Consider the following 16,338-nt stretch of genomic DNA (forward strand, 5'->3'; position numbering starts at 1 on the left):
TTGCGGTCAAATGGCTGAGCAGTTGCCATAACAGGCGGAGATGCAACCAGTTGGGATGCTCTTGATGATGCAGCTGTATAACTTTTTGAGAATCTGAGGACCCATGCCAAATCTTTTCAGTCTCCTGAGGGGGAATAGGCGTTGTCGTGCCCTCTTACGACTGTCTTGGTGTGTTTGGACCATGACAGTTCTTTGGTGATGTGGACACCAAGGAACTTGAAGCTCTCAACCTGCTCCACTACAGCCCCGTCGATGAGAATGGGGGCGTGCTCCGTCCTCCTTTTCCTGTAGTCGACGATCATCTCCTTCCTCTTGATCACGTTGAGGGAGAGGGTGTTATCCTGGCATCACACTGCCAGGTCTCTGACCTACCTATAGGCTGTTTCATCATTGTCAGTGATCAGGCCTACCACTGTTGTGTCGTCGGCAAACTTAATGATGGTGTTGGGAGTCGTGCTTGGCCATGCAGTCATGGGTGAACAGGGAGTACAGGAGGGGACTGAACACGCACCCCTGAGGGCCCCCGTGTTGAGGCAGCATGGCAGATGTGTTGTTACCTCCCCTTACCACCTAGGGGCGGCCCATCAGGAAGTCCAGGATCCAGTTGCAGAGGGAGGTGTTCAGTCCCAGGGTCCTTAGCTTAGTGATGAGCTTTGAGGGCCCTTCAGCTTTGAGGGCCCTTCAACACTGAGCTGTAGTCAATGAATAGTATTCTCATGTAACTGTTCCTTTTGTCCAGGTGGGAAAGGGCAGTATGGAGTGCAATAGAGATTGCATCATGTGTGGATCTGTTGGGGCGGATGCAAATTGGAGTGGGTCTAGGGTTTCTGGGATAATAGTGTTGATGTGAGCCATGACCAGCCTTTCAAAGCACTTCATGGCTACAGACGTGAGTGCTACAGGTCGATAGTAATTTAGGCAGGTTACCTTGGTGTTCTTGGGAACAGGGACTATGATGGTCTGCTTGAAACATGTTGGTATTACAGACCTGGCCAGGGACAGGTTGAAAATGTCAGTTAAGACACTTGCCAGTTGGTCACAGCCCGTAGCAGTGGTATATTAGCCATATATCACACCTCCTCAGGCCTTATTGCTTAATCATGGCAGTCAGAACAAGTTACATCGACATCCATTGATGGAAAATTATCTGGAGAGTTTAATAAGGGCGATTTATCTTTTCTCTTGCGACATTCAGAAACTCGCAATAATCATTATTTTGATAGAAAACCGAATTTTGCTTGCCACGTCATTAAAAGTCCATAATTCGCTCGATAACGTTATGGGGGAAAAAAACATTTATTGGATAAATGTGGCAACACCTCTCTTTCTGCGAAAAATGTTTTTGGGGCGAGTTTTCACACCTGCGTAGGTTTGAAGATTTCATTGGGCTCGCTAGACATTTTAGTAGGACCTGGCAACCCTGACAATTTCCCTGTTTGACCGCTAGGGTATTGCGACTCATACTGTGGTTGTCTATTCGCCTGAACAGGACAACGTTGTGTCCGTTTAAGGTTTTAAAACGATTTACTTACATTTTTGTCATTTATACCGAGGAGAAAAAAACGGGCATATTTATGACACGTAGCAAGGATATGATGTTTTTATAAAAGCAAAACATAATTGATGGGTCCTTCAACTTGCGGCGCCATATTTAATACATCGCAGTTTGTGATGATAGCTAGCAAGTAAGCTACCTGTCTGCAATCGTAAACTTTAGATTTTGATCTTAAAGCAAGCCATCAAAATACATCGAAATGAACGTCATAGATCATGTGAGGGATATGGCCGCCGCGGGACTTCACTCAAACGTTCGGATAATTAGTAGCTTACTGCTGACAATGAGCAATAATAATCCGTAAGTAACAGTATATTAGCTAGCTAGCTACTGAACATCCCTCTGTGGTATTCGCTACCTAACTAGTTATTCACTCCGTTCGATCATCTTTATAAGCATATCATTCTGTACAATTGATAACACATGTCCTAATCAGTGCATGCTTATCGTTACGAGCCAAGCTGACAATGACGCAGTTGTCAATATTTATATTTAGTTAGCAAGCCAACTAGCTTAAGATGAGTGTAAATGTACACTGAACAAGAATATAAACGCAACAATTTCAAAGATTTTGCTGAGTTACAGTTCATATAAGGAAGTCAGTAAATTGAAAAAAATGCATTGGGCCCTAATCTATGGATTTCACATGACTGGGCAGGGGCGCAGCCATGAGTGGGCGTGGGAGGGCATAGGATCACCCACTTGGGAGCCAGGTCAACTCACTGAGGATCCTGGGGTGAAGAGGCTGAAGGTGGAGGTCCTGGGCTGGTGTGGTTACACATGGTCTGTGGTTGTGAGGCCGGTTGGATGTACTGCCAAATTTTCTATTACAACGTTGGAGGTTGCTTATGGTGGAGGAATTAACATTCAATTATCTGGAAACAGCTCTGGTGGACATTCCTGCAGTCAGCATGCCAATTCCATGCTCCCTCAACTTGAGACATCTGTGGCATTGTTGCGTGACAAAAGAGCACAGGCCTTTTATTGTGCCCAGCACAAGGTGCACCTGTGTAATGATCATGCTGTTTTTTTTTTTATACACCACACCTGTCAGGTGAATGGATTATCTTGACAACGGGTAAAATGCTCACCATTTGGGATTTAAACAAATTTGTGCACAAAATTTGAGGGAACTAAGCTTTTTGTGCATATGGAACATTTCTGGGATCAGCTCATGAAACATAGGACCAGCACTTTAGATGTTGCATTTATTTTTTTGTTCAGTGTAGTTGAATCTGGATTAATAATGTGACTATTTGTGAAAAGATTTTGTATGTTGATTGCTAATTTCCTTGACCACTTCGTATAGTTATTGTCAGTCAAATACTGTGCCAGAGGCTGATGCACGTACTACATCTGTTCTTTCAGAGAACTGTTCTCACCATCCCAGAAGTACCAGCTGCTGGTTTATCATGCAGATGCCATCTTCCATGACAAGGAGTACCGTAATGCTGCTTGCAAGTACAACATGGCACTGCAGCAGAAGAAAGTGCTCAGCAAAACTTCTAAAGTGCGGCCATCTACCGGGGGAACTGCATCCTCCTTGCAGTCACAGGTGTGGAAGGCTCCCAACTCTGTCAATTACAACATATCTGGCTGTAGCAACAGGCATCCATGTCATTCATTAAAAATAATGCACATTTGACTGAGCTGCTCTACAGACTATATGTAATTGTGTACAATGTGCATTGCCTTCTGAATTGACCAAATGCCATTTTTCTTTATTTCAGAGTTTTCCCTCAGAGATTGAGGTCAAGTATAAGATTGCAGAGTGCTACACCATTCTGAAGCTGGATAAGGATGCAATTGCAGTGCTTGATGGGATTCCATCTAGACAGAGAACCCCAAAGGTAGGCTGCTGTTTTGAGGTCCCCTCCTGAAAGCCCCATCCTCTCTCAATGACACCCAAGCTTGCAGTGCCGTTTTATGACTATTTCAATAAAGTAAAGCAGCCCAGATTCCTGTGAGGAATTTCCGAATTGCATATTTGTTTATCCTTCCTCAGATCAACATGATGCTGGCTAATCTGTACAGGAAGGCTGGACACGAACGCTCTGCTGTCACAAGCTACAAAGAGGTCCTGAGACAGTGTCCCTTGGCACTGGATGCCATCATTGGTATGGACTAGTTATTGGGATGTTTCTGTAGTGCGTCACACAGACATGCCAAAATCCCATGTTGTGCTCTTCATTTTGAAGGGTTATTTTAACTCGTGTCTGTTGTAGGTCTCCTGTCTCTGTCAGTGAAGGGAGCTGAGGTGGCGTCCATGACGATGGATGTGATCCAGAGTCTTCCCAACCTGGAGTGGCTCTCTGTGTGGATCAAATCCTATGCCTTCATACATGCAGGGGACAACCACAGAGCAATCAACTCCATCCGGTGAGCAGACCAGTTCCTCATACCACCATGGGAGTGTTATTCATTTCATGAATCATAATCTCCGGTATTGTTAAACTATGGCTCTCATTCTGGGTGTTGTGTTTTTCTGTTTCCTGATTCTCCTTCTCAGCTCCCTGGAGAAGAAGTCTCTAATGCGTGACAATGTGGACCTGCTGGTGAGCCTGGCAGATGTGTACTTCAGGGCAGGCGACACAAAGAACTCCATCCTGAAGTTTGAGCAGGCCCAGATGCTGGACCCTTATCTGATCAAAGGTACTGGACAGCAGACATCAGAAAACCCATCACTGACTAAATAAATCAGTTTCCTAGGACTCACTAAGCCAGGCTAGCGATTCTTATCTAAGACCTTAACTATTAGGTTTTTATGTATAGTTGAACTAATTCAGTTATGTTGTCTTTACTTACTGTCAGGCATGGATGTATACGGCTACCTTATGGCACGTGAGGGGCACCTGGAGGATGTTGAGGTCCTGGGAGGAAGGCTGTTCAACATCTCAGACCAGCATGCAGAGCCCTGGGTCATATCTGGGTAATACGGCTGGGAATTGCCAAGATAATCACGATACTTAGGTGCTGATACGATATGTATTGCGATTCTCATGATTCTATATGTATTGCAATTCGATATTCCAAACATATTGCTCACTATACAGTGCACTCGGAAAGTACTCAGACCCCTTGACTTTTTCAAAATGTTGTTAGGTTACAGCCTTATTCGAAAATGTATTAAAAACATTTTTTTACCTCATCAATCTATTCACAATACCCCCATAATGACAAAGCGAAAACAAGTTTTTAGAAATTGTTGCAAATATATAGAAAAAAATACCTTATTTACATAAGGATTCAGACCCTTTGCTATGAGACTCAAAATTGATCTCGAGTGCATCCTGTTTCCATTGATCATCCTTGAGATGTTTCTACAACTCCACCTGTGGTAAATTCAATTGATTGGACATGATTTGGAAAGGCACAAACCTGTCTATATAAGGTCCCACAGTTGACAGTGCATGTCAGAGCAAAAACCAAGCCATGAGGTCGAAGGAATTGTTTGTAGAGCTACGAGACAGGATTGTGCCGAGGCACAGATCTGGGGAGGGGCACCAAAACATTTCTGCATTGAAGGTCCCTAAGAACACAGTGGCTAAATACATGTTCCTACCAATCTGTTTTTTGGTGGCTCAGATGTCACAGCTTCTACAGTAAGCGCTACTCCCGGGCCCTCTACCTGGGTGCCAAGGCCATCCAGCTGAACAGCAACAGTGTGCAAGCCCTCCTCCTGAAGGGGGCAGCACTGAGGAACATGGGCCGAGTGCAGGAGGCCATCATCCACTTCAGAGAGGCCATGCGCCTGGCGCCCTGCCGTCTGGACTGCTATGAAGGCAAGGGGACCTACTTGTTATGATCGCATCATTGTAATGAACATGTGTTTTCATCTTGAACTGCCCCCACATAAAGCTGCAACATCAGATGTTTTTTGTTTTGTTACTAGTATTGAAGTAGTCATGAGCCTTCTCTGTCCCCAGGTCTGATTGACTGTTACCTGGCATCCAATGGGATCCGAGAGGCAATGGGGATGGCCAATAACATCTATAAGACCCTGGGAGCGAATGCCCAGACTCTGACCATCCTGGCTACAGTCTGCCTGGAGGACCCTGTGACCCAGGAGAAGGCCAAAACCCTGCTGGATAAGGCACTAGCCCAGAGGCCTGACTATACCAAGGCTGTGGTCAAGAAGGCAGAGCTGCTAAGTATGTGGCTTGGTAGCAAACCCTGAAGTTCTATTAGTTGTTTTGCTGTAGAGATTTAGAACCATTGTATCTTTGTCATTTTTGTTTTACCGAAGATGTTAGGGACGAGATTTGATATTGTGTTTGTTTTCCCATTTAAGGTCGGGAACAGAAATACGAGGAAGGGATTGCTCTTCTCCGGAATGCCTTGGCCAATCAGAGCGACTGTGTGCTGCACAGGATGCTGGGGGATTTCTTGGTGGCGGTCAATGATTATCAAGAGGCTATGGACCAATACAGCATAGCGCTTAGGTAATGTTACGCCAAAGTCCAGGGTTTTACACAACTCATAAAATGTTAATGCAGTGTCGCTCTTAGGCCTACCTTTTCTCAAATATGTATGGTGCACTTCGATCTTGAGACTGCACATGTTTCTCTATCATCCGAATCTGACTCCATCTGTCTTTTAGCCTGGACCCGAATGACCAGAAGTCTCTGGAAGGAATGCAGAAGATGGAGAAGGAGGAGAGCCCTGCTGATGCCACTGTGGAGCTGGATGGAGATGACATGGAGGGCAGTGGGGAGGATGGAGAGCTGGAAGGCAGTGACAGTGAGGCAGCCCAGTGGGCAGACCAGGAGCAGTGGTTTGGCATGCAGTGACCCAGGCCCACTGCAGAGACGCCAGGGGCACAGCGGGGGGCTGGGGGAATACGCCACACATGGGCATCATGGGTTCCTGATGTAATGCTCCGGTGGACTCTGTATGGGTGTATATAAGATATGGGTGTATATAAGATACGGGTGTATAAAGCCCCATCTCAGGGTTATAGAGGTCATCATAGCAGCCACTGAGGTTTGGGGAGGATGCATTTTACAACCCAGCACCCCAAAATTATAACCTGCCATTCCACGTCTCCTTCCCTTTGCGATCACTGATTAGTTGGTAGGTGAAAATGAACATTACTAACCTATTTCATACCCATCAGGAGTCCAAGAGTAAAGGAGATGAGGTGAAGAGGCTATTTTAGGATCGTTGGGCCGTGGCCCAAGAGTTTCCTTGTTTGTTGGGTTAACACAAGATAATCTGAAGCCAGTAATCATTGAAATTATTCTATTTCTGCTGCTTTGTTTTTTCTGTTTGTAATATTTGCATGTATTAACACATTGATGTGAAACACTTTCCCTTCTGAATAATCAGATAACTTAAGGCCCGTCTCTCAATGTTGTGTGTCAATCACGGGGTCATTTAATTTGACACATTCTTTGCAAAGAAAGTAATGTTAAAGTTTTCCAATGCAGATGATTAACCATGTGTGTTTTGAAGATATAAAATCATGACGTCTGGTCTCATGCCCTGACATTTTATTGAAGTTTGTGGTAAATTAGTATTAGTGACTTATTCTTGAGTACCAGTTCTAAAACAGTGTTTGTCAACTCGTCCTCCGAGTACCCCCAACAGCACATTTTTGCTGTAGCCCCAGACAAATGCATGTGATTCAACTAATTGAGGGCTTGATGATTACTTGAATCAGGTGTGCTTGTCTGGGGCTAAAACAAATGTGTGCCGTTGAGGGTACAAGGACTGGAGTTGGGAAACACTGCTCTAAAACATCCTTGTATTTAGGCTATAAACAAGGTAGCTTCAAATGAATACACATCGCCTGTCTGGCATATAGATCAGCAACATATTCATGTAGAATTGCTTTATTTACCTGAAACCAAGTCATGTGACAATACAATCGTCACCTCTGAAATTAGTTTGGCACACGTGTGCCACTGAAGGGACTGACTTTCAGGGTAATGGATCTGCATCTATCGCCACACCTCCGCCGTCCCAGATACCGCAAAATCTGCTTCAAACATGTTGCACATTACAGCGCAAAGAAAAGTCTATTTGGTTATTTTACACATCCCCCCCCCAAAAAAAGAGTTCCTTAGGAAAAGATCATTTGTACTATTGTCCATTTAATTTATCAATACATTAATTACACATCTGATAAAATGGCTGCTTCAGAGAACATGCATCATGGAAGTGTACATTAATAGAAAACTATAATAGGTATATTAAGATAACATAGGAACTCTTGTGTCTAGTTTGAAGGCTGCATTTACACAGTCAACCCAATTCTGATATTTCTCCACTACTTGGTCTTTTGCCAATAATTGGGCAAAAGACCAGAAATGGGCTGTTGTGTAAATGCAGCCTATGGCTCTTCATGTAGTAAGGATGGAGGGACCTGGGATTGGTTCGTTTGATTCCAAAAACATTTATATCTATTCGGGTAAAAAAAATATACCATTTGATGACTTTGTCATGTAATTGCTTATGAAATGTATCGTTCATGTCTTGATAGCTCTTCTTTATTGACATGCAGGTCTTGGAAGATGTGGTGCTGCTCAAAACACATGCACAACACTAAAGCAGTTCCTACAAGGGATTTATAGGAGGAGCGGGCTTACACGGCACTAGCTGCAGAGAGAGGAGAGAGAAAGACAGGGAGAAACCAAATCAATCATAGGACAGACAGAAACAAGGCATAGGTCAAAAAAGCAAAGACGCAGAGACATGGCTCTCACTGGGAATTTAAAAAGGCATGGTGAACATTAAGTCATCTACTGCTTCATTTTCTAGTCATGTCTAGGGCCATGCCACGTGCAAACAGAAAGATGGAAATAAATGCAGTAAGACATTCAGCAGTGTAAAGTACTTAAAATTACTTTAAAGTACTAAAGTAATTTTTGTGTGTGTGTGTGTATATATCTCTAAATACTATTTATATTTGACAACTTTTACTTCACTTCATTCCTAAAGCAAATGGTGTACTTTTTACTCCATACATTTTCCCTGACACCCCAAAATACTCGTTATATTTTGACCGGACAGGAAATGGTCCGGTTGACACACCCTACTTCCTCTGATCTGGCAGACTCACTAAAACACAAACGCTTCATTTGTAAATGATGTCTGAGTGTTGGAGTGTGTCCCTGGCTATCTGTAAATAAAAATTATTGTGCCATCTGGTTTGCTTAATAAGCAATTTTAAACGATTCATACTTTTACTTTTGATATGTAAGTATATTTAAAACCAAATACTTTTAGACTTTTACTCAAGTAGTATTTTACTGGGTGGCTTTCACTTTTTCTATTAACAAATCTTTACTTTTACTCAAGTATGACAATGGGTACTTTTTCAACCACTGATTGGAAGAAATAGCAGGTTTAATTACACTCAAGCGTTTACTGGCATGGTATTGGGGAAAGCATGCTTTCTAGGAATACCTATTACCTACAGTGTTTCTAAAACACGCTCAAGTAAAACTAGTGTAAAGGTATGGAGCATCTTTAAAACTCCATACACATAGATACTATTTGTGTTATATGTACAGACTCTTCTACAAGCCAGTCATTTTAGCATTGGGCCTATATACTATGGCCAAAGCAGTCTCTGCTTGGTGATCCACCCCAATAGGGAGTGCTGACCACAACAGTCCCATCAAAGCATCCATCTTGTGCTCAACTGATACAAAAATCCACCACTTGGTGTGTTTATACATATTCAAGTACAGTATATGCACAATACTTAATCTATATAATTATTGTAATAAAGACACTACAGTGTCCATAAATGAAGACCAAACATAAAAAAGTGAACCTTAATGAAAAGACAGAATATGTTGTGTTCAAGTAAACGTGTTTAACGACAGGCTTGTCTATATTACAAAAAACTGCTTTGAATTGAACTAAGGTAACATTTACATATTTTTCCTAACCCTAACCTCCCTCAAGGAACATCAAAATAACACATATTAAACTTTAAAAAGCAACATAAAAAAGGCAAATGAGGGCTCTAGATTTCCTTATTCACAAGCCAAATGGCACATACCTCAACACTCAATATGACAATGTTTATGAAAAGCTTACTGAGGAACACAGGTAGTAATCAATTGTGATATCAATAGCATTGAGGTAGCTGTGCTCTGACTAGAGCAGAAAATAAACACAAAAAAAGCAAATGGAGGAGTTCAAACAGGGGAACGAACAATCATTAATTTGGTGAAGAAATCCCCGTTATTCATGCCTGGGCAGAACACATGCAGTTTTGGTACAGACTTCTGATTCAGTGCAAATGATGGTCCTTACAGTTATGGTACAGCATACTTATCTACAAGTTCTTTAGAGGTCAAAGTTCACACTGAAAACAAGAGAAACGTTTGAGTTCTGTGCACTCCCCTTACACCACCTGGCTACCCCCCTCCCCCGACACGCCTTCCCAAAAGTACAAAAATCGTAATTTTGATAAAATAGTGTTAATTCTCTATACACAGACAGCTCCTAAATAGCAGATTTTTTTTATGCCTGTTCAAAAAAAAATGGGAAGCAAAAAAATAACCAAAAGCTTGATATTAAATTAAAGACATGGACAAATGACAAACCAAAAGCATTAAAAATATGAATAAAAAAGCGGAATGATGAAAATGTCCTGGAGACGAACCAGCAGAGGGCTCACAGATTACATCTGTCATCAACACAGGTACAAATGTTGACTTGAGCGCTCACTGCAGTTGATGTGGTTGTAGCTGATCCTGGTTAATGGGGGATTTTGTTAGACGTGTGTTAATCTCCACTCACACTGGTGCACTGGGAGGGTTGTGTGGTATAGTCAGGACCAGAACAGGGCAGACACGTTAGTGTCGATGCTGTAGAGCCACAGCACCAGGGGGAGGGTGATGCCCACAAAGGGCCAGGAGATGCCCTCTGTGCATGCAGAGAGGGACCAGCCTTTGCTGGCTGACTTAGACTCTGGCTGGTTACCGGGTTCCAGGTAGTTCCTGGCCACGAACTTTAGCAGCTCATCCAGCAGGATGACGGGCAGGGAGATCTTCAGCACCACCAGCCACTGGGTCAGGTCCAGAGGGGTGATCTGGAAGATGACCTGGAAGGATAGAGGAGAATGAGGGATGGAGAGAGAGTGAACATGGGGAACCTTTAGATTGACCTGGTTGCTATAAGTAAAGCTGACTTACGGGCAGTGGCTCCACATAGAGGATGAGGAAGTGGAGGGACATGGAGAGGCAGATGGCCCCCAGCAGCCAGATGTTCTCCCAGGGAGGCATACGCAGCAGGGACTGGTTCTCTGACAGGCTGGGAGAAGGTCACATTGTGGATCAGATTAGTCAAAACTCTATATTCTATTCTTGTACTTATAAAAGTTGGAGCTGTCCTCCACTGAATGCAAATGATTTTTGAGGATGAAAGAAAGCTCATGTCATTGCAGGAGACTCACCTGTTAAGGGCATTGCACATCTCAATGGTGACAAGCACAGACAGGGCCATGGTCATGGGGTAGGGGGACTCAAACACATGACACTCCAGGTCTGAGAAGTCAGGGTTGTCCGGGGAACACTGCAGGAAGTGGCTCTGTGGGGGGAGGAGTCAGACACGAGAGACATAAGAAAGGCTGGGAGGTAAAACACCATTTGGAGAGTAAAGCTGACATCAAGACGTTAGTCTCACCAGCTGGTACAGAGAGATCATAGGGCCATCCTCAGCAGCCACGAACCACCAGGTAGCGGCTCCCACTGTGGCAGCTCCCACATAGCCTGAGGACAGAGACACAGCTTACTGACTGTGGGACAGACTAGTTCTATAACTAGGAAGACAATGGACAGGCAGAGAGGTGCACAATAACAGTATGTGGCAGGGTATGCCAGTAGCAGTGAGCTTGAGAAAATGTTAAGATTGAGCTATGATATAGAATTGGAAACAAAGCACAACAGTCCCATTAACTCACATCCGATGGCCAGGTATCTGAAGAAGAGCCATCCAGAGATGAGGGGCTCCTTGGCACTGCGGGGGGGCTTGTTCATGATGTCCAGGTCAGGGGGGTTGAAGCCCAGTGCGGTGGCAGGGAGACCATCTGTCACCAGGTTGACCCACAGCAGCTGAACGGGGATCAGAGCCTCAGGGAAGCCCAGAGCAGCCGTCAGGAAGATACTGCCCCCATAGAGACACATCATTAACCTCCACAGGAGCACCATGACACCACTACAGAGACATCACTTTGGCAGGAGGAGGTACGTAAATGACAGACTCACCAGACGACCTCTCCCACGTTGGAGGAGATGAGGTAGCGGATGAACTGTTTCATGTTGTTGTAGATGGCCCTGCCCTCCTCCACAGCCGCCACGATGGAAGAAAAGTTGTCATCGGCCAGGACCATCTCAGAGGCTGACTTGGCCACGGCAGTGCCAGAGCCCATGGCGATGCCAATCTCTGCCTTCTTCAAGGCAGGAGCATCGTTCACTCCATCACCAGTCTGTGGGAGAAAACACAGTAATAGATAAAACAGCTTTGCATGTACAGTAAGGATGTGAGTGGGGGGGGGGGGGGGGGGTTCAGCGTACCATGGCTGTGATCTCGTCCATGGCCTGCAAGAACTCAACAATCTTGGACTTGTGGGAGGGCTCAACACGGGCGAAGCAGCGGGCGTTGATAACAGCATCGCGTTGGGCCTGAGGGGACAGGTCGTCAAACTCGCGGCCAGTGAACGCCATTTTGTCCACGTCGTCTTCCTCACCCAGGATGCCGATACGGCGGCAGATGGCCACGGCAGTGCCCTTGTTGTCGCCGGTGATCATGATGACGCGGATGCCGGCTAGGCGGCACAGCTTGATGGAGGCAGCCACCTCGGTCCTGGGAGGGTCCAGCATGCCAACGCAGCCCACGAAGGTCAGATCAGACTGGGCAGAGAAACACAAAAACAGAGTCACCATCAGGGTTCCTACTAGAATTGCACAATACATCCAAAGGTTATGCTACACTGAACAAAAATATAAAAATGGAAACATGCCACAAGATTTATTGAGTTACAGTTCATTTAAGGAAATCAGTCAATTGAAATAAATTCATTAGGCCCTAATCTATGGATTTTATATGACTGGGAAGACAGATATGCATCTGTTGGTCACAGATCCTTTTGAAAAAAATGTAAGGGCCCAGATCAGAAAATCAGTCAGTATCTGGTGTGACCATTTGCCTCATGCAGCACAACACATCTCCTTCGAATACAGTTGATTGTGGCCTATGAAATGGCTGTGCGAAACTGCTGGATATTGGCGAGAACTGGAATACGCTGTCGAACATGTCGAACCAGAGCATTCCAAACATGCTCAATGGTGAGTATGCAGGCCATGGAAGAACTGGGACATTTTCAGCTTCCAGGAATTGTGTACAGAACCTTGCGGCATTGAACTGTGCGTTATCATGCTGAAATGGTGGCGGATGAATGGCACGACAATGGGCCTTAGGATGTCATCATGGTGTCTCTGTGCATTCAAATTACCATCGATAAAATGCAATTGTGTTCGGTGTCCGTAGCTTATGCCTGCCCATACCATAACCCCACCGCCACTACGGGGCCCTCTGTTCACAACGTTGACATCAGCAAACGGCTTGCCCACACGACGCCATACATAGCTGTCTGCTATCTGCCTGGTACAGTTGAAACGGGGATTAATATTTGAAGAGCACACTTCTCCAGTGTGCCAGTGGCCATAGAAAGTGAGCATTTGGCTACTGAGGTCGGTTGTGACGCCGAACTGCAGTCGGTATAAGAACCTGGTGAGGACGACGAGCATGCAGATGAGCTTCCCTGAGACGGTTTCTAACAGAAATACTTTGGTTGTGCAAACCCACAGTTTCATCAGCTGTCCGGGTGGCTGGTCTCAGACGACACCGCTGGTGACGAAGCCGGATGTGGAGGTCCTGGGCTGGCGAGGTCCTGGGCTGGCGTGGTTACATATGGTCTTCGGTTGTGAGGCCGGTTGGACGTACTGCCAAATTCTCTAAAATGACGTTGGAGGCAGCTTATGGTAGTGAAATTAACATTAAATTCTCCGGGAACAGCTCTGGTGGACATTCCTGCAGTCAGCATGCCAATTTCACACTCCCTCAAAACTTGAGATTTCTGTGGCATTGTGTTGTGTGCCAAAACTGCACATTTTAAAGTGGCCTTTTATTGTCCCCAGCACAAGGTGCACCTGTGTAATGATCATGCTGTTTAATCAGCTTCTTGATAAGCCACACCTGTCAGGTGGATGGATTATCTTGGCAAAGGTGAAATGCTCACCAACAGGGAGGTAAACAAATTTGTGCACAAAATTTGAAAGAATTAAGCTTTTTATGCGTATGGGAAACTTCTGGCCTCTTATTTCTGCTCAAGAAACATGGGACCACTTTATATTTGTCTTCATATGATATTAATAGGATCCAGCAGTATAAGTCAGATATGGTATCTACACATAACAAATGCCTTTTCGCAAAATGCCTGTCAACTCCTACTCTATGCAGTGGTGATGAGTAGTGCTCACCTCATAATCAACGAAGCGGGCACAATCGATCAGCACCATGTCCTCCTTCCTGGGTGGAGTGTCCCGGGTGGCCAGAGCCAGGCAGCGCAGGGTGTCACGCCCCGTCCCGTACCCACGGATCGTTGACATGATCCTCTCTTTGATGCCCGGGGTCATGGCAACCTTGCAGGTGCCCACTCTGACATGAGTACATCTGTCAATAACTCCCTCGGGGGCACCCTGTGGGGATTAAAGTGTTTTAAAGGTTGACACACAGATTCAAATATGGTTGACTTAAAAACACTAACACTTGGTTCAATGTGAGTCAAACATAGCAGAGTTTCTAAAAATGTGGTGATACCTTGACAAACATCTTTCCAAGCGAGGAGCGGGCCTTGTTGGGGGTGCAGTACACAGACATTGACTTCCTGTCTCTGGAGAACTCCAGGGTGAATTCCTTCTTCATCAGTTGCATGATCACCTGACAGACAACACACCACTCAGAAAACCTGCTAACAACCAGCTGTGGAGTAACACACCATTTCATTCTTCAATGGTTGAAGTTAGTGTACATACAGAGTTGCAGGCATTGGCCCTGTCGATCTTGGTCAGGCCTTTGACATCGGTGTCAAACGCATTCATCTTCTCCACCAGGCAGGTGAGAGCCGTCTCTGTAGCCTCGCCAACCTTCTCATACACACCTTTGGCCTGACAACACAAACATTAGCCAATCAGTCACCGCTACTCAACATCCCTTAATGATCCATATGAAGGAGGAGATAGGCAGTCAGGTAGACACACAGACCTCGTTGAAGTCCAGAGAGGAGTCATTGCACAGGGCACAGATGGTGGCAATCTCCACCAGACCATCAAACGCAGAGGACTTCACTAGTCTGCCATCCTGGTACCTGGAGGGAGACACACAGGCCAGGAGACAAGATGAATAATTAACTCCCTCCAACGTTTCATGTAATTGGAAGTAAATAAATGTATCTTAAACGGACTGGCGTTAAGAGAGTATTTGGTACTTACACTTCTCCTTCAGGGGCATAAGTAGAGCCAGTGATGGTGAACTCATTCAGAGAGCAGCTGTTCCCTTCGGCCTGGTCAATGATGAACATCTGGAGACCACAACACAGACAAGGAAAGTTAGGGCTGACTCACACACACACAAACTAATCATCTCACACCAAATGTTATTAGTCACATGCGCCGAATACAACAGGTGTAGACCTTACAGTTTAATGCTTACTTACAAGCCCCTAACCGACAATGCAGTTTAAAAAAAATACAAAAAAGAATAAAAGATAAAAGTAACAAGTAATTAAAAAGCAGCAGTGAAATAATAATAGTGAGACTATATACAGGGGGCTACCGATACAGAGTCAATGTGCAGGGACACCGGCTATTTGAGGTAGTATGTACATGTAGACCAATTTGTAAGTCGCTCTGGATAAGAGCGTCTGCTAAATGACTTAAATGTAAATGTAGGTAGAGTTATTAAAGTGACTGTGTATAGATGACAACAACAGAGAGTAGCAGTGGTGTAAAGAGGGGGTGGGGGGCACTGCAAATAGTCTAGGTAGCCATTTGATTAGATGTTCAGGAGTCTTATTGCTTGGGAGTAGAAGCTGTTTAGAATCCTCTTGGACCTAGACGTGGCACTCCGGTAGAACCGTCTATGACTAGGGTGGAGTCTGACAATTTTTAGGGCCTTCCTCTGACACCGCCTGGTATAGAGGTCCTGGATGGCAGGAAGCTTGGCCCCAGTGATGTACTGGGCCGTTCGCACTACGCTACGTAGTGCCTTGCAGTCGGAGGCCAAGCAGTTGCCATACCAGGCAGTGATGCAACCAGTCAGAATGCTCTCGATGGTGCAGCTGTAGAACCTTCTGATTGGGAATAGGTTTTGTCGTGCCCTCTTCACGACTGTCTTGGTGTGCTTGGACCGTGTTAGTTTGTTGGTGATGTGGACCCCAAGGAACTTGAAGCTCTCAACCTGCTCCACTGCAGCCCCATCAATGAAAATGGGGGAGTGCTCGGTCCTCCTTTTCCTGTAGTCCACAATCATCTCCTTTGTCTTGATCACGTTGAGGGAGAGGCTGTTGTCCTGGCACCACACGGCCAGGTCTCTTACCTCCTCCCTATAGGCTGTCTCGTCGTTGATCAGGCCTACCACTGCTGTGTCATCGGCAAATGTAATGATGGTGTTGGAGTCGTGCCTGGCCGTGCAGTCATGAGTGAACAGGGAGTACAGGAGGGTACTGAGCACGCACACCCCTGAGGGGCCCCCGTGTTGAGGAT

General features: G+C 45.2%; 2 protein-coding genes across 3 annotated transcripts in view; one reads left to right on the forward strand and one right to left on the reverse strand.

Moving 5' to 3' along the window:
• The first annotated feature begins 1,447 nt into the window (after positions 1-1,447).
• Positions 1,448-7,045, forward strand: LOC115164667 (anaphase-promoting complex subunit 7-like). Its single transcript, XM_029717386.1, has 11 exons — positions 1,448-1,855; positions 2,924-3,110; positions 3,286-3,405; positions 3,561-3,672; positions 3,781-3,934; positions 4,065-4,207; positions 4,367-4,484; positions 5,141-5,337; positions 5,482-5,706; positions 5,847-5,997; positions 6,156-7,045. The coding sequence occupies exons 1-11, from the start codon at positions 1,755-1,757 to the stop codon at positions 6,343-6,345; spliced, it is 1,698 nt and encodes a 565-aa protein (XP_029573246.1). The 5' UTR covers positions 1,448-1,754; the 3' UTR covers positions 6,346-7,045.
• A 585-nt stretch (positions 7,046-7,630) lies between these two features.
• The window catches only part of LOC115164666 (sarcoplasmic/endoplasmic reticulum calcium ATPase 2), a 30,560-nt gene continuing 21,852 nt past the window's right edge, over positions 7,631-16,338 (reverse strand). Inside the window, exons 9-21 of one of the 2 annotated variants that reach the window (XM_029717385.1) lie at positions 15,067-15,155; positions 14,840-14,942; positions 14,611-14,742; positions 14,396-14,515; positions 14,056-14,274; positions 12,091-12,426; positions 11,782-12,002; positions 11,478-11,680; positions 11,201-11,286; positions 10,971-11,104; positions 10,711-10,828; positions 10,499-10,619; positions 7,631-8,155 (exon numbers count right to left, since the gene is read on the reverse strand). In XM_029717385.1, the coding sequence (XP_029573245.1) occupies positions 8,142-8,155; positions 10,499-10,619; positions 10,711-10,828; positions 10,971-11,104; positions 11,201-11,286; positions 11,478-11,680; positions 11,782-12,002; positions 12,091-12,426; positions 14,056-14,274; positions 14,396-14,515; positions 14,611-14,742; positions 14,840-14,942; positions 15,067-15,155 (1,896 nt within the window). In that variant the 3' untranslated portion in view covers positions 7,631-8,141. Of the gene's footprint in view, positions 8,156-8,841; positions 10,620-10,710; positions 10,829-10,970; positions 11,105-11,200; positions 11,287-11,477; positions 11,681-11,781; positions 12,003-12,090; positions 12,427-14,055; positions 14,275-14,395; positions 14,516-14,610; positions 14,743-14,839; positions 14,943-15,066; positions 15,156-16,338 lie in introns of those variants that run through there. The other variant, XM_029717384.1, reaches the window with a different exon arrangement.

The sequence above is a fragment of the Salmo trutta genome, chromosome 27, assembly GCF_901001165.1.
Source record: "Salmo trutta chromosome 27, fSalTru1.1, whole genome shotgun sequence".
Taxonomy (NCBI): domain Eukaryota; kingdom Metazoa; phylum Chordata; class Actinopteri; order Salmoniformes; family Salmonidae; genus Salmo; species Salmo trutta.